This window comes from Dromiciops gliroides, chromosome 1, assembly GCF_019393635.1.
Source record: "Dromiciops gliroides isolate mDroGli1 chromosome 1, mDroGli1.pri, whole genome shotgun sequence".
Taxonomy (NCBI): domain Eukaryota; kingdom Metazoa; phylum Chordata; class Mammalia; order Microbiotheria; family Microbiotheriidae; genus Dromiciops; species Dromiciops gliroides.
In genome coordinates, this window is record NC_057861.1 from 418912737 (window position 1) to 418937479 (window position 24743).

The 24743-nt window shown below is 38.4% G+C and overlaps 1 protein-coding gene across 1 annotated transcript in view; it reads right to left on the reverse strand.

Moving 5' to 3' along the window:
* Nucleotides 1-13503: 13503 nt before the first annotated feature.
* Nucleotides 13504-24743, reverse strand: part of SPEF2 (sperm flagellar 2) — a 232225-nt gene continuing 220985 nt past the window's right edge. The window contains exons 32-36 of the mRNA XM_043975070.1: nt 14897-16089; nt 14537-14754; nt 14233-14441; nt 13993-14116; nt 13504-13864 (exon numbers count right to left, since the gene is read on the reverse strand). Of these exons, the coding sequence (XP_043831005.1) occupies nt 13504-13864; nt 13993-14116; nt 14233-14441; nt 14537-14754; nt 14897-16089 (2105 nt within the window). The remainder of the gene's footprint in view (nt 13865-13992; nt 14117-14232; nt 14442-14536; nt 14755-14896; nt 16090-24743) is intronic.

Genomic DNA, 24743 nt, shown 5'->3' on the forward strand with positions numbered 1-24743 from the left:
CTCGGGCCTTAGATTAGAACTGGTTACAAAATTCCTCAAAGGAAAATCCAGCTTAAAGAAACTTCTCCATGAGTTTAGAGCAAGAAGTCTGAAGGATTGATCATAGTGTTCCCTAGTATAGGCTTCAATAATAATGGTTAACATGTATATAGTTCTCACTTTGTACCAGGCATTTTGATAAGTGCTTGACAATTATTTTCTCATTTGATTCTCACAACAACCCCCAAGAAGTAGCTACTATTATTAACCTCATTTTACAGGTGAGGAAACTGAGGCAAACAGAGGTTAAATGATTTGACTAGGGTTACATAGCTAGTAAGTGTCTAAGTCCAGATTTGAATTCATAGCTTCCTGACTCCAGGCCCTGGCACTTTTTCTACTACACTACCTAGCTGCCCTGGATACAAGAGTCTGTCAAACACACCTTCTAATCTATCAATCATGTTTTCAAATTCCATAATTTTCTTGTATTTTTCTTATTTCATGAAAAGTACGCATTAAGTCTTTGAATATATAGATAATTATCTCAAAAGATTTTACAGATAAGAGATTTCACATTAGAAGATAATTATATTTTTGGGGCAGCTAGGTGGCACAGTGGATAGAGCACCGACCCTGGAGTCGGGAGGACCTGAGTTCAAATTTGGCCTCAGACACTTCACACTTAACTACCTGTGTGACCCTGGGCAAGTTACTTAAGCCCAATTGCCTTACAAAACAAGAAAAAAAGAAGAAAAAAATATATTTTTAAAAATTATTATTATTATTTATTGTTATTATTATTATTTGCTGGGCAATGAGGGTTAAGCGACTTGCCCAGGGTCACACAGCTAGTAAGTGTTAAGTGTCTGAGGTCGGATTTGACCTCAGGTCCTCCTGAATCCAGGGCTGGTGCTTTATCCACTGAGCCACCTAGCTGCCCTGAAGATTATTATAATTTGATCCCAGGTAGAAAAATCAACTAAACAGCAAGCATTTATTAAGTACCTACTATGTGTCAGGCATTGTTCTTGCTAAGTGCTGGAGACACCCACAAAAGAAATAGTCCTTACTTCTAAGTAGCTTAGATTTTACTGGTAGAGACACATACACATATAAAAATGAATATGTAAATATTTATGAATACCTAAAAAACAAAATAAATTTTTTAGAGAGATTCACTGGCAGCAAGAGGGATTAGGAGAGGCCTTATGTAGAGGGTGACATTTGAGGCAAACTTTGAAGGAAAGTAGGCTTCCTAAGAAGCTGAAGTTAGGAGGGGATGCATTTCAGTCATGAAGAAAAGAGATGGAATTTTGTACATCAAGAACAGCAAGCAGGAAGGTCTGGCTGGACCACAGCCTGCAGGAAAGGGGATACTGTATAATGAGCCAGGAAAAGTAGATTGGAATTAGGTTGTGCAGAGCCCTAAAAGCAAAACAGAAGAGTTTGTATTTGACTCTATAGGAAATAAGGAGTCACTGTAGTTTATTGAGGAGGAAAGTGACCTGCTTTACTTTGGCAATTATGTGGAGGATGGATTAGAGAGGGGAGAGACATTAAACTAGGGCACCAATTATGAAGCTGTTTCAAAAGTATGGGCAAGGGGGAATAAAGGCATGAAAGACAAATAATGTTAGAAAAAAACAAATGTCAATTGTAGCTACATAAAAATCTTAGCGTTTGCAGAACTAAGTAGGTAAGGTTCAAATTGATAAGGGAGGCTAAGTTAACCACATCCTCTTTTACTTGATTATTACATGATTACTTTTAAAATATGGAAATATCTAGAGCTCTGTCTCTAAAATATGGCCAGAGTGTCTTAAAGCCCTACTTTTCTGTATAGAATAAATTCAAACCTTGTATCCTGGAACTTCTGACTCATTACCCCTATGATAATGCTGACTGACAAAATATGAGTCAGTAATTTTACAACAGAAATTCTCTGGGAGTAAAACCATAGTTTGTGACAAATGGCAGCATGTGAAAGATGAAGCATAGTTTCAAGGAAATTTAACGGGACATTTTCTTCTCATATTTCTTAATTGCTGAGCCTACAAGACCCTTCACTTGATTTAAAAAGTTCAGCATTTTGTTACATTCTTTAAGTCAGAGTCTCTAAGTTGCTATCATGGTAAATTCGCTGTTAGGCAACAACAAATAAAAAATAGGATGAACAATCAACAGCCAAGCCACTGGTAGGTCTAGCCAGACAAAGTCCTAGTTAAAGGTGGCAATCTGTATCTGATGAAGTGCTTCATTTATTCACATGTCTGTGTATATATATATATATATATATATATATATATATATATATAGGCAGTGAATTCTTGTTGGTTGGTGGAGGACCTCTGTTTTCTTGCTGTTAATTATTGGGCCAGAATTAGCACAAGTGGCAGAGAATTACTCTGTTGACTCTCAGTCTCAGAGGTTCCATTGAGTGCACAATCTGTGAGCAAAATACCATGCACTGATTCTTCCTCCACTTTAGTCTTGGCTTGTATCCTTTTCAAGGATTTACTGTCAGTATGGTATCTGACCTTGATGCCCTTCACATCTTCATTTAAAGCTTCCAACAACATTGCTGCAAACGTCATGCTAAAAAGCATGGGAAGAAGCACACAGTTCTGCTTCACTTCATCATCCAAAACCCATACAAGCATGCTGATGTGAAACTGGCATATAATACTGATGAACTTTGGGCAAATAAATTTTGCCATGAACTTCCATAAGCCCTCATGAATGACAGCATCAAAGGCCTTGGTCAGATTGTCTAAAATTGTGAACAGACTTCTGTTCTGCTTCTGGCATTTCTCTGGAGTTGTCTGTTGGGCAACAAATACCATATCAACCACTCCTCAGCCCTTTCTTAGCCACACTGGCTCTCAGAGAGATGACCATTTTCCAGGTGAAAGGTCAGCCTATTAAGGAGGACTCTGGCAAGAATCTTGCTGAAAATGACTAAGAGAGAGAGAGAGAGAGAGAGAGAGAGAGAGAGAGAGAGAGAGAGAGAGAGAGAGAGAGAGAGAGAAACAAACTCCCTGTGACAACCTATTTCCCTTTCTTTTACAAAGATGGAAAATGGAAGTATCCTTGAAATCCTTGGGGATAACTTCCTCTTGCCATATGACTCAGAAGATTTCAGTCAGCTTTTGTATGACCTCCTGCCTTGTAATTCTCAGCTGGAATAGAATCAGCATCAGGGGCTTTGCCACATGAGTGGAGCCTAATGGCATTCAAAATCTATTCCTCAGTTGGGAGTTTGGGTAGATAGAGATCATTTTCAACCCGAGATAAAGAGCCAATGACTTCAGCATTGGTTGATGACAGCGTATTGAGAACACTATGGAAGTGTTAAGCCCATCTCTCCAGGATCATGTCCTTATCACTAATCAATGTGGCTTCATCAGCATTGAATAGTTGAAAAGCAGCACAGGTCTTTGGCCCATAAATAGTCATCATAAAAGACCTTTGGATTGTTACTATCAGCATAAAACTGAATTTGATCTGCTGTTTTACTGAACCAAGAATCTTGCATCTATGCTTTGAATGATGCTGTCATCAAAGTTAGCATCATTAACGTTGGCAAGTTTTTTGAATAGGTGTATAGTGAAAGTTTGCTGCTTATTTGCAAGAGGGAAAGTTACCATGTCAGATTGCTTTTTAAAATGGTTCTTATTACCTGATTAAAAAAAATCGACCAATGGGTGCTTCATAGCCATGTGAAGGGTCCATTAAATTTATTATGGACTTGAATTACATACTAAGGAAATTAAATATTGCTCTTGTTTTCTGAGTTATTTTCTTATACTTTTGGTTGTAGATATTTTTATTAATACTATTAGACCTATTGTTAAAAATACAACATCACAATCCATTTTTGCTTGTTTTTTTTTACTTCCATGTAAGTAGAGGAATTTACTGAGAGCAAGGGCAAAGGAAGGGAAGATATCATTTGTTTCAATACCATAGGGAGGATGGAAATGAATATTTCTGAGTTTCTCTTAAAATGTACAGTCTAGCTTTCACTAGAAATTTGTTTCTTGATTAACAGAACACTGTTTTTTTTTGTCTGACAATTTTCTAAAGATAGAGAGCTTTTGTCTACATCCTTTTCCCTTTTCATCTCTGTGTAAAAAGATGCTCAGGCTGGGGTTTTATGTTAAGGGACATGTACTGTATGCACAAGTGGTTAGAGTCTTCCATTCTTGTGCTATTTTAGGTCAAACTTTACCTTATATGGATACTAGGCAGATATGAAGGTGACCAGCCAAAAAGAAGCTTGCTTTAGGGTAGCCATATTTGCTGGCTATGGAATATTTTCCAACATGTGATTTTTGCAATGGGAAGAGTGATTTTCTTTATCCAAATGGAATTTTTTCTGACAGCAAAATATGCATGAGGAAATCAGAGCAAGTTCCCTAAAGGACATCATAGATGTTAGAGGGTAAGTGAAGGGAAAGAAATGTGAATCTTTGGGTTGCTAAGATACACTTTCCTATAGAGTATCACACTATTATAAATGTAGAATCTCACTAAAATCTCCATATCTCTTTGTGTCTTCATGGATGAATTGAACCAGTGAAATGAACAACCTGGTGAATCTGATCAATACTGACAGCCAAATGAAACAACTCAAGTTCTTGTCAATGATGTAACATAGTTGAATTATCTGGATCCTGCCTCAATTCCTCACATGGCTTAGTGTGCAGAGACTTTCTTGAAACTTTTATAGAAGTCAAGAGTTAAAATGGTATAAAAAGCTAAAGAATGTGACTAGTTCACACAATTCACAGGGGAATTAAGATAGAAAACCAGGCTGACTCAGACCAGGGTTCCCAAACATGAAATGAATCAAACCTTAGAAAGAGGAAGCAAACAGTAATAACTAGTGTTGAGAGAATCTAATGCATGTGGTAATGACTTTGGCTATTGTGCTCTTGGGAAAATTGGACCTAAAAGATAGCCTGTTTGGTTCCTTCCTTTCTAATCCATGATAGCACTGGTAAAACTACCCTAATCATCAATTTTGTCATTACATCTCCCACTACTATACTCAAAAACCTTCAATGACTCCTTATTTTCTGAATCTTCTTTCTGGCTTTCAAAACTTCATGATTTGATCCTATTTTATTTCCCACTACTCCATAATATGAATGATCCTTTTCTATATTTTTTTCTAACCATTCCAAGAACACTCTATTCTGATGCTTGATTTTAACTTTCGTTAATGTTTTCTTGCCTCAAATGCCTTTCCCTCTTCTCATCCCTCTCTCCAAATCCCACTCCCCATAGTTCGAAATTGAGCTTACGCCTACCTTCCTCCATGAAGCCTTCCCAAACTCCTCCAGATGTGACAAATATCTCTTTATGAACTGCTATTCTACTTATATTCTATACTATGCAACTGTGTACTTTCCTACATCATCTGCTACTTTGAGTATTTAGTTTTCTCTCCCCAGTTGGAGTGTAATTTGCTGAAAAAGGAACCAAGTTGCCATATCCTTAATACCTTGAGGAGTTCAGATATTGATCCATTCATTTGACAATTACTTAGAAGATATTTGATGAATTTTTATGTGTGACTGATAATATCCATACTGTTATTAGGTTTTAAGAAAGTATAAGGAAGTTATGATACTGGTAGATACAGAATCTTGTAGCAAATTTTTAGTGGAAAAAAAATAGAGGATAGACCTGGGATGTCACTGGTATATAAAATGCCCAGATGAAAAAACCAAACCAAACCTTTCTCTGTGACTGAAGAGCAACATGGTAGAGAGTAGACTAGGGTAAGTAGATTAGATTTATCTTCTTAAAGTGCAAGTCTGACTTTATCATTACTCCCCTCCTCCTTCCATCTTCAATAAATGCCAGTGGTTCCCTATTACTTTCAGTATCAAATATACAATATTCTGTCTGGCCTTTAAGGCCATCTATGACTTGTCCCCCTCCTACCTTTCCAGTATTCTTACACCACACTTTCTTTATCACACTCTCTGTGAGCTGGCTACACTGGCCTCTTTTCTTTTCCATGAATAAGACACCCCATCTCCCGACTCCATGCATTTTCACTGGATTTCCCTCATGCCTGAATTCTCTCCCTCATCGCTACTTCTTGGCTTCCCTGGCTTTCTTTGAGTTTCAGCTAAGCTTCCATCTTCTATGAGAAGCCTTTCCTGATCTTCCTTAAAGCCAATGACTTCTCTCTGTTGATAACCTCCATTTTATTCTGTAACATATCTTGTTTATACAAAGTTGTTTGTTTACACATTGGCTCCCCTATTAGACTGTAAACTCATGGAGAGCAGGGCCTGTTTGGGGCCTTTTTTGTATCCTCAGGGCTTAGCACAATGCCTGGCACACTGTTGTTCAGTAGTTCAATCACGCCTAACTCTTTGTGATCCCGTGGACCATACCACACCAACATGGTCAATGGGGTTTTCTTGACAAAGATGCTAAAGTGTTTTGCCATTTCCTTCTCCAGTGGATTAAGGCAAACAGAGGTTAAATGACTTGCCTAGGGTCACACTGCTAGTGAGTATCTGAGATAAGATTTAAACTCAGGTCTTCTTGACTCCAGGTTTATCTCTCTATCCACTGAGTCACCTAGTTCTGACATATAGGAAGTACTTAATAAATGCTTTTTTGTTTGTTTGTTTTGTTTTGTTTTATTTTGGAGACAATCAGGGTTAAGCAACTTGCCCAGGGTTATAAAGTTTGTAAGTGCTTGAGGCCAGATTTGAACTCCAGTCCTCCTGACCCTAGGGCTAGTGCTCTATCCACTGTGCCATGTAGTTACCTCTTAATAAATGCCTCTTCATTTGACCAAGAAACTGAGTGGTTAAGTCATTTGCATGGGAACATATAATGATATGTTATAGGTAGGATTTGAACCCAAGTCTTTTTGACTCTAAGTCTGGTTCTCTATCCATTATGCCAGGCTGTCTCTTAATGATAAAACATATATGTATATTGATATCTATCTGTCTATCTGTCTATCTATCTATCTATCCATCTATCATCTATCTGAAAACTTAGATAGATTACATAAAGAACCTGTTCATACTGCTCCCGGGTAACGGTGCCCTTTCCGGCTTCATCAATTGCCTTAAATCTTTCCAGTGTCTTAAGAAGCTCTTCCTCAGATGGGAGTGGCCAAGGTTGTGAAACGACTAATAAAAATTTGCGCCAGTCAACAAACTCTGAATTCACTATTAATAAAGTGGTTAGCTCTTGTAACTATAAGAAAAAAAGAGAAAATATCATTGTATTTTATATTAAATTATTTTTATTTTATATTAATTAATTTATATCAATGTGGGCTGTGTGATTATTGCCCATCATTGAGATGATTTCTTGAAATATTTGTTGCATCATTTTTCATGCCAAGAAGTTCGAATAAAAAACCACAGGTTTTTATGTTTTTTTGATGGAGAATAAAGACTGTCCTAAATTGTATGACGCCATTGTTCTGTCCATCTGATGGAGGGTGTAAAGCACTTATGCTTTGCTTTCTGTAACTTTGAGTCATTCATTACTTAGCACGTCTTTCATGCAAATTCAGTCCTTATTTTGCCTTTCCAATGCAAGAGTGACAAGAGAATAGCTGCAGATCCTACAGACTAGTCCAGGGGAAAAGGAGCCATCTTTTGCTATTTTGTTCTCCGTTTTGTTTTGTTGTTTTTTTTTTTGGGGTGGAGGGAGAAGAGAGGAATCCATTACAGTGAAAAATAAGAAAAGCTTATATCCTCAACTATCATTGGAAAAGTGTCTAGTTATGTGGTACTGCACGAATATCATCTCATTTGTCCAGCCTTATAGTGGTGAGAAAGGCTGTTTTGATGTGCAGGAAATCTGAACTTAAGCTCAGTTTAACTCTATATTTAAAATGACTTGTAAACTATACAGCCCTTATGAGGTGGGGACTATTCCTGGAGAATTGTAAATGGTCAAATATGAAAATTCAAGGGATTGCATATTTAGACCTAGCAGGTCATCTAGTCCTACCTCCAAATTTTACAAATGAGGACATCAAGATAAAGGTTAAATTAATCACATGATATCACTAAAGTAGCAGAGTAAAGCTGAGCATTGACTCAAGACCTAGAACTCTTTACTATGTGAAATTGTGCTCGTCCTTAAATAATGTTAAATATATGTTTAGACAGATGGATAGTTATTTTTGATTACTCACAAATAAAACCAAGTCTTGGGAATCAAGTGAAATAATAAATATAAAGCCCTCTGCAAACCTTAAAGTGCCACAAAAGAGCTATTATTATTCTCATCATTATGAATTCTAGCCTCTGTTGTTCTTCCATAAAAAGCTATCTGCTATATTATCCTCCTCTAATTCCTTGATTTCTTCATATTAGTATATTTAAATATACCTTACCCTCCTTTTTTACAAAAACTTCTTGCATTCTTCCCACTCTTCCAATGGCCAACCCTGCCATTCATTTTTTCTATTCTCTTTTCCAGGATTGGAAAATTGCTATCTAATCCCTGCCGGCCCTTTGATGGCTACTTAGTAGTCCTTTTATAAATATTTAATTTTTCCCCTCTTGATTTTTTTCTGGGGAGGAGAAAGGATAAGTATTTATTTATTGCCTACTATGTGCTAGGTACAGTGGTAAGCACTTTACAAATATTATTTCATTTGAGTCTCATGACAAATCTGTGAAGTAGGTGCTAGTTAGTATTATCCCCATTTTACAACTGAAGAAACTGAGGCATATAAAGGTTAAGTGACTTGCTCAGGGTCACAGAGTTAGTAAGTGTCTGAGGTTAGATTAGAATTCAGGTCTTTCTGACACCAGACTCAGTCCTCTGTCCAACTGAACCACTTAGCTGCCAATTTCCTATGGAAATCATTCTGATTATTTTCCTTCTCAAGTCCTCAGATCTAATTGTGCTATCCTCATTGTCTATAGATGACCTCATCGCCTACTTTACTGAGGAGAGATAGGCTACCCAGTACGGGTTTCTTCAGTAGTCTCTCCATAATTCAAAAATCCCTGGAGTCTTTTTTTCCTATTTTAGGGGAAGAGGTATTTCTCTTCCATTCTTTGATTAATCCATCTATGGGCAAGGTACTGTCTTGGCACTAAGAGTACAAAGGCAGAAATAAAAAATCCTGGCTCAAAAGGAGCTCAAAGTCTAATGGAGTGGGGGAGGGGGAGAAACTATATGTGCACAGAAGTAAAAACACAAAATATGCACACAGTAATTTTTTGGGGGGGTGGGGCAATGAGGGTTAAGTGACTTGCCCAGGGTCACACAGCTAGTAAGTGTTAAGTGTCTGAGGCCAGACTTGAACTCATGTCCTCCTGAATCCAGGGCAAGTACTTTATACACTGTGCCACCTAGCTGCCCCCTCACAGTAATTTTTTATGGGAAGGAAAAAAATGGGGAAGAGGTATAGAGGAAAGACCTTGAGTAGTAACCTTGGAAAGGAGGTAGACATGGAAACAAGGAAGGACAAAGTTCAATGCATGGGAAACCTGGACAAAGCATGGAGATCAGAGGTGGAAGATACTGTCCAGTGAACATCAAATAAGCCAGTTTGGCAAGAATGTGGAATGCTTGGCAGGGGGGCTAAAGTGAAGTCAGTTGAAAAGTTAGTTCGGAGTCAGATCATGAAGGGCAACAGGGAGCCTCTGAAGCTTCTTAAGAAGGGGGATGAGTGACACAGTCAGACCTGTGCTTTAGGAAGCCTAAGCTCAGGCCTCCTAGACATCTAAATAGTCTGTGCTGTTCCTACTATAGGGCTGAACAAATAAGATTCTATCAGCACAGTGCCATAAAACTAGACATTTGTCCCATGACAGTTAGATATGCTTTTTGTACTAATCTTGTCAACTTCTCCATGAAATCTTTCCTCATTTTCCCTGGTAGAAGTGATCTCTCCTACCATTTATATAATGCTGTGTACTATTTTTTGTTTTTCTATAATCTACTCTGTATGAATGTTAATTGTGTATATGTCCTATCTACCCTTTAAGACTACAAACCCCATGAGGGCAGGGATTCTGTATCATTAATCTTTGTGTCTCCCACAGTTTTCAACCGAGTTCCTTCTATAAATTAGGAATCCCCAAAAAGGTTTGATGAATGAATAATTGGGAACCTGAAATATATCAGGATTTAGTTGTTATTGTTATTCATCCTTCATTCTTATAGAAGACCATGACATTGGGGTGCTGTCATGACTTGAAGTGAATTGGATTTAAGTGAGGGAAGACTGCAACAAGGTCACCAACCTCACTCTCTCCTTCAGAGCCATCTGGATCCAGTGGCAAAATGTACATCAGAATGACTTGAGATGGCCCAGATATTTAAAGTAATTGGGGTTAAGTGACTTGCCCAGGATTACACAGCTAGCAAGTGTCTGAGGTGAGATTTGAACTCAGGTTCTCCTGACTCCAGGGCCAATGCTCTGTCCACTGCACCATGTAGCTAGCTGCCCTCAGGATTTAGTACAGAATAGTGGAAGATAACTGACATTTGCATAGGCTTTAAAGTTTGCAAAGTTCTTCAAGTACATTATCTTGGTTGGGCCTCAGAACAACCCTTTGAGGTAGGTATTTAGAGATGCTATCTCCATTTTACCAGTGAAGAAATTAAGACTCAAAGAAGGTTTAAGTGGCTCTCCCATTGTCACACTGCTAGTGAATGTCAGAGGCTAGATGAGAAGCCAGGTCTCCTTCATTCTCAGTCCCACACCTAATTCATTACATTCCAGGTAGTCTCTCAGAGTGTGTTGTAGAATAAAAGAGTTATTTCTGGAACATATGAACTTGTAGTCCCAGACTACCTACTTGAGAAGTAATAATTCACTTAGAAAAGAGGACAGAGACCTAAAATTCTCAAACTCTGAGAAGGACAATATACCAAATATAATTGAAACCTACTTCAGGCAGAGTGAGGTGTAGCCATGCCTCAGGAAGGTGGTTTGTTCCAAGGTTCAAAGTCACCAAGTCATATAAAAGATCAGTAAAATGTTTACTTCCCAAATAACCTAGTGAAGGAATAAAAATACTTTATTATATTGCATGGATCTTTTCCTATAATAAAAGAAACAAGTGGCAAGAGCTACTTATGTGGATGATTAATGTATTTTTGAAAAATGTAATATTTAAATGTGTAATCTCTCTGAAACAAGAGTTGAAAAAAATTCCCCCTTCAAGTGCTTTCTTAAAGTGAAAATACCTACATTTTCTATAATAAGAATTCCCATCCAATTTATCATATATTGAGAATCACTTCCCATGTTCAATATCCCCTCTTAGATTTTTCCATTGTTGAAAGGTACCTGAGTTCAACTTTTTTGGTAGGTATGGGTTAAGAGTGTCTTACATGCATGCAAACGATCACTATATTCTAATTAGATAATTCTACCTCACCCAACTCCATGTCCAATAATGTACTTGCTTTCAAAAGATGAGAGAACTGATTTCATTGTTAAGTTATTAGAATGAAAGTATATTCTTAATTTAGAAATTTATTAGCTGAACATTTCCAAGTACCTCATGAAGGAAAAGCATGCCCATTTCTTTTTCTTGCCGTCCTGAAGTTGTATATGTTGACTTGATTTACCCACTCCCACCCCACCTAAAATCACTGTACTTAAGGGCTGATTCTTATTTTAAACTTCATGCACATGCATTAAAAAGAAATAAAAACAAGAGTTGAATCCATTCCAACAGAAAATAGCTGAGGCTACATTGCAGAATACCTTCCATAGCCAGGAGAGGATCCTGTGGATATCAGGGATCTTTTTAGGTCCAAAGCATGTGGCTGTTCTTGGTTTAGAAATGAAAAGAATGAAACAAAGATGCTATACCTTGGATTTTTTTTTTAAACGATCAAGTTGTTTCAATTTCTTATATCCTGCATAAGCTTCATCACTTCCTGCTAATTTCTGGCAAAATGAAATAACTCTTTTAAATTTTAGGAGTTTGAACTGCATGTTCAATTTGAAATATAGTAGATAATTTCTTGGGTGAAGAAAAAGATGATCCTCTCTTCCTTTTATGTGAAATGGCCATTCAGGAGAGCATTCAGAAATGAATTATCTTTTGAACAATTCAGGGGAGTGAGAGATATAAAGGCATTAACATCAGCTCTAGGTAGATGTGTCATGAATAGGCCAATATTTCCTTTGGCCATTGGGTATAGCCCATGGATCCTTTCTCAGAAGTGTTTTTAAATGCATAAAACAAAATACCCAACATTACAAAGTAAACAAAATATGGGTTATCTATCTATCTATCATCTACCTATATGTATATATTTAAACTTTTTTTAAAAAGTTTTTTTTTTTAAGTTCACAGACCTCAGGTTAAGAAACTTTGCTAAGTGAACTTAGCAATACTGCATTAGACCTGAAATGATTTAGAAAGATACAGTTCATCAACTCAATAAGATGAATCAAAATAAATCAAAGTGGAGGCAGAAAACCTGTTATCACTGGGAAGAGTCCTGAAAACACATTATAAGAAACTTAAGAGTAAATTATGGCTTATAAGTATTTAACTCACACATTTTTGAGTTTACCTCATTGGCTGTTGTGCAAACATTACAGTAAAATAATATTTCATATTTGTATATATGTTTTTCCCTCCAGGAAGCTCAAAAAGGGTAGTTTATGCCATAGAGTAAGCAATGGCAAGATTCCCATGAGCGTAATGGGAAACCCAAAGAGATGTACTTGTGAATTGACACTGCCACAGAAACTCTGACAATCAATCAGGCCTTGGAAGGGCTTAAATCACATTTGTTTAGAATTTTCCCTTAAGGGCAACTTTGCTGTGATTCTGTAGTATCTTTGTGAATGAGAAGCTCAGTCCTGTCTGTGCTGGTCCCTGGTCACCATAGCTCTTGAGAAGAAGGATTAGAAGATTTGCTGCTGGAAGGGCCCATAGAGATCATCTGGTTCAACAGCTCACTCATTTTACAGAAGAGAAAAGTGAAGCCCACTAGGGTTTTGAAGTCCAGAGAGGTTTAGTGGTTTGCCTATAATTACACAAGTCTTTTTTTTCTACATGTACAGTACTCTTTCCCTTGTGCTACAGCATAGCCATTTCATAGCCAAGGGGCTGGAACTTCCACTAAATTATCATTAAGAACTGTGCTGAGCTTCAAGGTTAACAAAAGTGCTTTCTTCCAACTCTATGAGGTAGGTCGTGCGAATACTATTGTCTCCTCCTTACAGATGAGGAAACTGAGGCTCTGTCAACAGAACTTGCTAGTGACTAGAGCAGAATTCAAACTCAGAGAGCCTGACTCCAAGTCCAACAAAAACCAGGAGATTTCAGCCCAAAGCATCTTCAGAGACATTCCCTCTATAGTTAGAAGGTGATTGAGTAGATCTGGACACCATTTCTTCTAGATAAAATTTAGTTGATTATTTGCTTTTAAATTCCAGTATGGGGACATTTTATAATAGTTGGATGAAGGCTTCTATACCCTATGTGAAAACAATATGAAACCCAAGGTATTTTTTTTCTTCTTACAACGTTAATCACTTTCATAAAAACTATCTGAGCTCGAGGAGCAATCTGACTTAGTTATGTGGTCAATTGGCGGAGGTGTAATTCTCTGCCAAGAGGTGTTCCACAGATGTATGGCTTTCTTGGGGTCAAACTTGTTGATGTCTGGAGAATTCAACTGAATTATTAAAAGGTCTGTCATGTTCTCGGGCTTTATTTTAAATTGCATCTGTGACTTGGTTAGTTTCATCTGACTGAACCCACGTTCTGCCTCAGCTGAACTTGCAGGGAGTGTCAGCACCAGATCTACTAGGGTCAATATATTGGGATACTTGATTGAATAGATAGAATTCACGAAATCCCATGTTAACTTTCGGATGTTCTGAAATCTATAAGAGACAATGAAAAGTGTCAAGAATTAGTGGGTTCCGCTTAGGTCTATATAAGTACAAAGATCTATCAACATTACAAAAGCATCAGCATTAGTCTACTATAAAGTCTCAGCTTTCCTTCTTACCGATTATAAATCTCTAATTTCATCATGCTCCATTCTGTGTCCACTTCGTCTATTTTCACATTGGCACCTTCCAACACAGGTTCATAATGCTTTGTAAGAATTGATATCTCTTTTTCACCAAACTCTATAGATAGACATAAGAAGAAGTCATGGAGGAGCAGAAGAAATGATCCCCAGAGATTTCAGAATACACAGGCCAAGAAGTACGCACTGGAAACTGGACCACTATATCTCTTTTACCTTGATCTATCTTTCCTGGCCATAATTTGAAACTTCCAATGGTGGTTGCCCTCACCACGTCGAGGCTGGCATCACTGAAACAATCATGAAGGTGCTTTGTGAGGTTTGTTAAGACTATGTTCCGGACTTCAGAGATGTTTCCATTTCCTGTAAGTTGGTTACCATGAAAGTGTGTGGCAGACTCTGCCAGGCGTTCCTTTGGACCTGGTCTGAACAGGTTACAAAATGAAATAAGTGGTAAATAATTTTCTAAATCAAACTTGTTGGGTGTCCTCTAGCTTACCAATCATCTAAGATGCCCTACCTTTTTTTATACATGCTGAGTGTTCCTAGAGTTGATTGTAAGGTTGCAAATACATCTCCTATTGATGAATTTCTATCCTGATTGACTCGGGACAGAATGCTGAGGACATTGATTACATCCAGCAGGAAATGAGCAAATCTGACAACCTCAGCTTGGAGAAGGAACTGGAGGAGCTCTGAGGCTTTCTGATGATCTGAGGTACTTCTGCCTTCATGTATCTGTAGCACATCCAGGAAATAAAATGATAGCTTACTTCCTCCAAAATGAATTAAAATGCTTAATGAAAGGGGTTTGGGTGTGTGTTTGTTTGCTTGTTCGTTTGTTTTTTAAAGTTAAATGACAGATCTGAAAATTACTTACTGTGCTCAATTGCTTGACAATTGCAGAATATCCCTTGAGAAAGACTTGGAGAGCGGTCTGCAATCGAGGCAACCATCTATTGCTGCCAACTCGAGAAGGAATCACGGGGCGGAGTTTAAGGTCCCCAAAGGTGGCTATTAGAGCATTTTTATTTGAAGGTGAATCATGGTAAAAATAATACACCTTCTGGAGAAGATCACTAACAGTATTGTAGAGTTGTATGCTCTGCAATGCTTCTCGGTAAGCTAATTCAAGCCGATGTGCAAAGCAGTGGACTGTTTGCACACATGGCTGGATTTCTTTCAGAAGCCTGGCCACACCATTGTTCTCTCCTACCATAACAGATGTGCCATCGCTCCCAAACCCAACTAGTTTCTTGGACCAGTCTTTACTAGACAGATTCAGTTGAAGATTTATCTCAAGTGTTTTCTCAATGGCATTTTTTATCGAGACAGGATCAATCTTGTTCACAGTCTGTACTCCAACAACCTGACAGTGAACTTTGCCCTCATATGCAAACTGTATATAAACAACTTCAGTGTCCTCTATGAAGCTGTCCTTGCCACCATCACTGATGAGTGAGAAGAACTTACATTTTTCTAGTTTCTCTTTCAGTGACCTGCGTTCCACTTCAGCAATGAAGTATACAAAAGTCCTGGCTGACTTGTCAGTTCGGAATATTGAGCCAACATCTATGCCCTTCATATCATCCAGTTTGCACATCCAGACAAAGTCTTTGAGGGGGCGCCCGGTCTTGGCAATAGCATGACATGACCTAAAGAGGTTCTCTATTCTTCCCAGGATTACTTTGTTCCTATTCTTTATCATCTCCTCTTTGGCAGCATCAGTCAGGGTGGAAACACCTGTTGCTTCCACTAGAGCAGCCTTAGCATGAGCCTCACTGTTGTCATGTGCATGGAGAAATTCAGTCCTAAAGTTGTTAGTGCCATAAAAAAAACTAACTTGGTTTCCTCCCGAGCTCACCCCATGTTTGCGACACAAGCCACAGAACATGAGGTCGGATCTGTCATCATACACCAGCCAAGGGTATTTTTTTAGCCAAATTTTCAAAAATTGGTTGTTCCTCTTAGGTAGGTAGTAGTCAAGATTTCTCAGCCTTTTCTTCTCCTCAGCATATCTTCTATTATCAACTGAAGGGCCTCCTTTTTTAAAATACTTCCACGGTGTCTTGGCTATAGTTTCGAAAAGTAAATTAACAATAAAGCATATAAAATCCCCACTTCTGTGATACTTTCTCTACAGTGATGTCACAAAATTATTTAGTTCTTAACCCTTTTACTTTACATTTCCCCCCTCCCCTGCCTCACTTTAATATTTAGATTTTTTTTTAAAATTAGGAATTCCCCATGAGTCAGTCAGTCCCTCCCTGGGGTCAAGGACTCTAAGAAGATCCATTATATGATAAGCCCTATGCTACAGGAATTTAGAGCCAAGAAAAATTACTTCATGGTAAAATGTTGAGGGATGAGGTAGGGTTTTGAGACAAGTTTGTAGTCAAGTTGTAGGAGGTAAAAGTTGAAAAATAGGTTAGTGCTAGGCCATAGAAGGCCTTAAATGCCAAACTAAAAATTTGGAATTCATTGGATAGGAACCGCTAAAGTTTTTGAGGAAGGGAATACATCAATCTGATTGGGACCTTCAGGATGGAATGGAGAGGGCAGCAAATGGAGGCAGGGGGAACATAAGAGACTGAACCAGACTGGCAGTGACAGGAATGGAAAAAAGGGACCAACATTACGAAAGAAAAGACAACAATCCTTGGTGATTGTATGTAGAGATCAAGGGAGACAGAGACAAAGAAGGCAATATTTCAACACTAGGTGACTAGGACAGTGTTATGATTTTCATTGAAGATATATGAAAGGGAGGCAATTTTGTGGAGAAGATCATGAGTTATTATGTTAATACTGAATTGTAATTTATATGCTTGGCTTATTTAATGAACTCTTTTAATGTCTCTACCTTGGTAGAGGAAAGAATCTAGTTAAGGGAAAAAAAAAACATGACCAGATGCTTCTTTTGGCCCAATTTATACATGAAGACAGGCTCCTGAACAACTGGGATAGTTAATTCAAGGTCCCTGTCATTAAGGGGGTAATGTGTGGAAGCTGGAGAAACAAATGAACAAAAGATTTCTCAGTCATGTCTGATTTTGTTGTGGTACTACATATTTACTGGGGGAATATGGCCTTTGATTTCTCTTTATTTTTAAAAGTTATTTGGCCTTTTCTTGTTTGTACCTTCCCCAGGCTCTCCCCTCAACATGCACCATAATTATCCCTACCTCTGTGCATTTGACCATAATGTTCCTTCTGCCAAGAATGCTCTTTGCCCCTCTCCCTATCTATCCCAGGGTAATCCATAATTAAGAGCCTAGCACAAATACCACAATCTCCATGAAGCTTACCTTTGTGACTCCAGCTCCCTTTCTTAAATCCTCTGGACAATCATCTCTACTAAACATTTTATGATGTTTTATTTTCCAATTGTACTGCATGGCTGATTGCCCCTTATATATCAACACAAACACACATCCACATATATAATACTGATACATATACCATATTCCACTAAGGCCCTCCTCTGCAGACTGCCTCATCGTGACATGGAAGTAGTTCTGGATTTGTAGAGCCTATGGGAGCAGAGCTCAGGTGTGTCCTGTACAAAGCTGAAAGGGATTTGAGCACACTGAAGGATTGTTTGTTTTTGTCCTAGGACCCCAGGGATTGAGGCAACATTGAAGACTTTCTATTTTGGCCAATCTCATGAAAACCATCAGTTAAGAGGCTGAATGGATTTGAAATCTTTTGGTGGAGGGAAGAATCACACTAGAACCTTGAAATACTGAAGATACTTCTTCAATATGTCATGTTTTCCCCAACTAGATTTAAAAGTCTTTATTTCTAAGTACCATGTCTTATTCTAAATTCTGTCTCATATAGCTTTGTAAAATGTTAAATACATAGTAAGCACTTAACACATATTATTTTATTTTATCATTTGGAGGCAATTGGGGTTACATGATTTGCCCAGAGTCCCATAGCTAGTAAGTGCCTTAGCTAAGATTTGAATTCAGGTCCTCCTGACTGCAGGGCCAGTGCTCTATCCACTGTGCCACTTACCTGCCTACTAATACATTTTAAAAGCTTTTATTAAACCTCATTATAGACAGTTGACACAATACTACTGAGATGTGAACTGTTCTTTTGTTCGACTCTTTTTTTCCCAAGAAAAATACCTTTTTCTGCCTATTGATTTCTGCAAACTCCAGATTATCTAATTGAAGTAATTAAGTCTAAAGTATGGGTCTTAATATGTAGAACTCAAAGAACACATGGAGACTTTAGGACATCCAATCCTTAGAGATGATGAAACTGAGAAGCTGAGGGGTTAAATATGCTGCCCAATGTCAAACTGGGAGTAAGTCAAAGAGCTGGTATTCAAATACTGGTCTTCCAATTCCAAATCCGGCTATTTCCACTGCATCTTAGTGTGTTCTTCCTTCTGTGATCCTCTTAGAATACTCTGTCTTCTTTGCTCCCATCACAGCCTACCTTATAGCATCCTTACTTTTGTATCTATCTGGTCTCTGCTCCCCTCCTCATGTGCCCCTCCCAAGGAGAATGTAAGCTCCTTAAGAGCAGAGGTTGCTGCTGCTTTAATTTCTGTATCCCCAGTATTTAGCAGGATGTCTTGTACAGAGTAGATATTGAATATGTTTGTTGAACTAGATTACTTACTACAAATGCCTTGTCCTGGCCACTTTGTTGCTACTTTCTCTTTTAAAGGGGCCAGAACCAAAAGTCCAAGAAATACTCATGTGAGAGAAGGCAATGGAACTTCCTGGGCCCTGCTTTGGGAGCTGTTTCTACTTCTTCTTGCTTCTCTTTAATTACTTGATGTTTGGAGACAATATGGACTGTTTAAAGCCAATGTCTTCATAGGTGCTTGTTGATATACACAGTAAATGAAAGAAGTCATAATATTAAAATTTTAATATTGCACATATATAAATATGTGAAGAGCGATTGATCCTAAAGGAAAAGCAGCCCAGTGTAGTGGAAAGAACAGTTGTTTATGATTCAAGAGTCTTAACTTCTCCAGGCTTTGGCCATTCATTGGCACAATGGTCATGGACAATCCACTTAACTTCTCTGTGCTTCTGTTTCTTCTTCTGATAAATGAGGAAGCCTGATGAAATGATCCCTTAGGTTTTTTTTTTTTTAATCTGGGAGATTTATTTTAAAATATCCCTTTCCTAATCTCTATTATTCTTCTCAACATAATTCTCTCACATCATTTGTTTCCCTAAATGGACAGGGAACAAATGCATAATTGTTAATGTGGGTTTGGTAAAGATAATGGACATCAGTACTTGCCCCATTTCTCAAAAGGTGACTATCCATGTTTACTTTAATTAGCCCTCTCGTTGTTGTTGTTGTTATTGTTGCCAGATTGGTGACTAAAGGTGTGGTTGTTCCCAAGGATTAAATGTGGAAGAGTTCACAGGGTCATAATTACTCCTAAAATGACCAATGAAGTATTGAGGGAATGACATCATTGTATTTTTGGAGGTCATTCCATAATGATTTTTAAAACATGATTTATTAATACAGCTTGGGGAGGGAGTAATTTTTCTCACCAAGAAAGAGTGTTGGTCACAGTAAAAGACCCAGATGTAACTCTGGTCTTGACACAGGGTTTAAAAGCAGTAGTGTCAAACTCAAATAGAGATGGGCCACCAAACCATACACAAGGATCCCCTATGGGTTGCATATTGACTTAATTAACATTATCTATGTCTTATCGTGTTTTATTTCATTAAATATTTCTCAATTACATTTTAATTTGGTTCAAGTGGCTTGAGAGCATTATGGTTTGATGCATCTGGTCTAAAGAATAACCAAGTGGGTATGAAAATACCATACATATATAAATACTGAACAATTCTCACATTTACTAGCCTCAGATTAATGCCCATTTTGTCTTTTATCAAGTTCCCCAACATATCTATGCCTTAGACAGACTCCTGCCTATAGAGGTATTTCTATTATTTCAAAACTCTCCAAGGTATCCGAAGAACATTTTTCCTACAGCTATCTTTTTTTCATAACTGAGTGGGACATTTCATTGTCAAGTGAAGCTGAAAATTAAATGGTCAACCCATAGACAGATAAAATAAAACTTAGTCTCCCAACATGGATTTGCTTATAGAATAACTGAGACCAGAGGCTGTTTAAGATGGGGTTCTAGGACTATGCTAGGCCTTTGATCTGGATAAAATGTAGATCGTCCACTCTTGCCACAAGTCCAGCTTTTCTGCTAGTGAAGTCCCTAAGTCCTCCAAGAACTTCAAGAACTTCACTGTTCTCAAGTGACCCAAAAGGGAAACATACAGTCCAAACTCATCATTTTACAGAGTCCCAAGGGAAATCAGAGGCAGAATTAAAGCCCATGTGCCTTGCATTGCATATGCAGGTAGGGAGCCTCTTGAGTTGGACCTTTATTATAACTAACATGGTTCTTGGTTCTTAGTTACGCATGTAAGCTGCCTGAGTTCTCAGGCACAGAATAAATCAACAACTCAAGGTTACAAGGTCAGTGACAGCTACAGCCTTGACAATATTTGAGACCCTCTCTCTTCCATGTTCTCTTTGACCTGGGCTGGTGGTTTCCGAATTCTGGAGGTGTTCTGGGAGTGCATGTTGTTTGAGACACCTCATGGGCTCAGATACCAGAGGTTGAAAAGTTATGTTCTTTCACTGAAAGACCCAGATTCCTACTGAATAAAGCCTGTAGGGAAAACCATAAAAACCTCCCCAATAAGTTGGGGGAGAATTTTCATTTGAGCAAAAGAGCAGATCACAATGTTCTGGCTTTTTCAGGTGACACTTTTATTCTGAGTCAGCCTACGTGACATACTTAGCACTTGATGTCTGGAGACAAGATGTTGCTACACTCAAGATGCACCATGGTGCTCCTAATGGTAGTCTTCTTTCAATGCTTGTGTGCTTGGTACATTAAGCTCTCACAGCATCCCATTGTGATGCTTTTTGCCATGAACTGTGGGGCTTTTCTTGAACTGTGGGCTGTTTTGCCGAGGCTGCGTGAAATGATTGGATGACAAGTTTTGAGATGTACATTTAGGGCGCCAGTCTGTCCTCTCTTTTGGTGTCATTCTTGGACACCTGAGAGATTAAGTGTCTGGGATTTAATCAATTTGGTTCCGTTTAGCTCACAATGGCCCTCACTCTAAGATCACCTAGAGTTATTAAATTTTTTTTTTCCAGCTTACAGTTTTCTCTGTGAGCCTTTAAATTGAGTTAAATTGCTTGAGCCCTGACTAAAAGGTGGTGGTGATCAGGGTAAAAATGATTGTGGGAGAATCAGTGTCTGGCAGGCAGGAGAACGAACTGACATCATCCTAATTTCAGCTTTCACTAGGGATCAGTGGTAATGGGTGGTGACAATATGAAGGCAACGAGCCCTGAAATGGGAACAATATCAAATTATAAAGAATTAACCCTGAAATAAAATTCAACAATGCAGAAATAAATTTCTACCTCCTTTGGTATAATCCAAGGGAGAGCATTGCTTTAGACATACTACATTCGAGTGACATTCTAAATTCATTTTTATGGGAGAAAACTAAAATGAAACATAATGAAAAAATTCCCAATAACATTTGAAGACCAAAGATGAAAGTGGAAGTGATGGTTCAGTGAGTGGATATCAAGGGCAAGAGTGAACTTCAAATTATTTCCCTCCTAAATTCCTCAAACTAGGAGGGGGGGCATAGGAAAGAGGGACAGGGAAGATGGCTTGTGGGGGAGTTGCTGGAGGAACTGATTGAGATTTTCAAATTCTAAATTTCTGGGACTTTCTTAGGTGTTGGGAAGCACATGAATACAATGAGATTTTCATACTCCATCACGGAGACTCATATGCCACAGCATATTATAGGGGGAAGAAGAACATCCTGTGTGACTCTTGTCTGTGATCTGTACATCCTTCGCAGAAGGTCCGTACGGCATGCAGAAGGTCTTCTCCAGTTCTACGGACTGGGCCACGAAGATTTAACCGGTTATCTTTTGCTCTTGCCGTATCATTGTCTTAATGGTCATTGTAGTTTTACAAGAGGTGGCACAATGGCAGTTAGACATGGATGATCTTTAGGTCTAGTGAGTCAGTCAACAAATATTGTCCTAAGTCCTGGGTATGAAAAGAAGGGGCAGCTAGGTGGTGCCCTAGTGCACAGAGTGCTGGGCCTGAAGTCAGGAAGACTCATTTTCTTGAGTTCAAATCTGACCTCAGACACTTACTAGATGTTTGACTTTGGGCAAATCTTGCCTCAGTTTCCTCATCTGTAAAATGATCTGGGGAAGGAAATGGCAAACCACTCCAGTATCTTTGCCAAGAAATGACTCCCAAATGGAGTCATGAAGAGTTGGACATGACCAAAATGACAGACCAATAAAAATGTGAAAGGGCAGTGTAATGGAGTGGGAAGGATGCTGGATCTACAGTCAGCTGACCTGGGTTTGAACCCTGCCACTCATTCACTATTTTTGTCATTTTGGAGAAATCATTTGGTCCTTCTAGACCTCAGTTTCCTTATTTAAAATTTTTTTTTTTTTTGCAGGGCAAAGTGACTTGCCCAGAGTCACACAGCTAGTGTCAAATGTCTGAGGTCAGATTTGAACTCAGGTGCTCCTGAATCCAAGGCCAGTGCTTTATCCACTGTGCCACCTAGCTGCCCTCTCAGTTTCCTTATTTATAAAATAAAGGAGTTGGGCTAGATGATATCTGAAGTCTAGATCTATGACCCTATTATATACTAGGTTGGGTTTTTTTTAAATCCCTTTGGAATAACAGATTGACAAGTGGGTTGTTGTTGTTGTTGTTATTGTTTTTACCAGTAAAAGGAGTTTGGAATAACTCAGAAGACCTGGGTTCAAATCTTCCTTTATGTAACAGGCCATTTAACCTCTCTGACTCATTCTTTTCAGCTGAAAAATGGGGGAAGGGAAGAGATCTAAAGCAAAGCTTCTTAAACTATTGGTTGTGACCCTATATGGGGCCAAATAACTGAATATGAATTGCAAAAAATTTGGCAAGAGTAAAAGGTTATGTATACATATTTTATATACCTCTATGCCCAGGGTTGCGTAAAAATTTCTTGGGTGAAAAGGGTTCATGAGTGGAAAAAGTTTAAGAAGCCCTGATCTAAATGATCTCCCAGGGGACAGCTAGGTGGCGCAGTGGATAAAGCACTGGCCCTGGATTCAGGAGGACCTGAATTCCAATCTGGTCTCAGACACTTGGCACTAGCTGTGTGACTCTGGGCAAATCATTTAACCCTCATTGCTCCGAATAAAAATAATAATAATAATAATAATGACCTTCTAGGTCCCTTTTAGCTCTAAATCTCTGATTCTATGGACTTTTATTTGACATTATCATAAATGAAGACTTTCAATAAAAACTAATTTTGGTGCTCAAATGGGCTAAATCACATGCAGAAGCAACATTTTCAGTAACTAAAGCATTAGATACCTACCATCTCATGTAAACATTCTTAAGCATTTACTTACTTCAACCAAATAATATCCCTTTTCTCCAGAAACTGCATATGGGTAATTTAATGCCACGGGAACACAAGTGTCAAGAAGTACTTAAGTTCTATCGATATTCCTTGTAAATGTGACTTTAAAAGCCCTGTTGAGGGTACAACATGTGAGTAATATCCCAAATCTATAAATTTTTTGAGAGGAATATATTTCACTATATTTCCAGAAAACCAAAGAGATGCCATTAATGTGTTATGAGGCAGAGAGGAGCATATATAAAGAAATACCCAAATGCTTATTTTCCCATATTTGTATTTTAAAATGTTTTGCCAGAATTAATACATTTCCTAGTTTTAAACTTGCATTCTAAATTTTCACTTTTATAATGAGCATCACTTCATCTTTTTGAAATGTTAGAATGCTGTGGAGTACAAGACAGGGACTATTTCCTTGTCATTTTGCTAAATTATAGGAAGAAAGAATAGATGTGTGTTTTCATGAAAGCCCTCGATGCCACTGCGGGGTTTCCACCTATTACAGCCATTCTAGCACTGAGGGAGATGAACAAATCAGGCACTTCCCTGAGATCATGACTTGGGCTTTGGAGAGGCAAAAGCAGAGCTTTGTGAGCATCCTTCTGAGCCTCAAATGTTGAAGTTGGACGGCAGGCAGCGAGTTCTCAGGCATGACCTCGAACTGAGGGCCAAGTGACCTTCATTCTTTTTATTCCTCTATATTGTTAGACAAAACCTCCAAAACATGTGATTCACATTTTCCAAAATATGTAATACTCAAGCAATGATAAAAAATGGATTTCTTCTGTTTCATCATGGTCTCATACCTGCTGTGCGGGCAGTCCCTTTCATTTCTGCTGTTTTCCCTGACAAGAGAGCTAAGCACAGGAGAATAGCCCTGCTCCTGTAACTCAGTCTCTCTTCTTTCCCGGCGGGGGTGGGGGGACTGACACATTGTCCTCCTCCTGCCTTTGGCCTACAGTTTTTGCAGTCGGAGCAGTAGGAATACAAAGCCAGTCCCTCATCATTCCCTGGACATTACATAGCTATGAAATACATTACTGTCTTGGCTATTCTGTTTTCCTACTTTGGATGCCCTCAGCTGCCTTACTGACAGTCCGTGCCTTTCATGCCCTTCAATATATGGCAAGTCCCCTAAGAAGACTTCCTTAACAACCTCCCAAATCACACTGATCACTAGTCAGTTTTGTTTTCCTGACCCATTATGTGTTGTTTGTAATC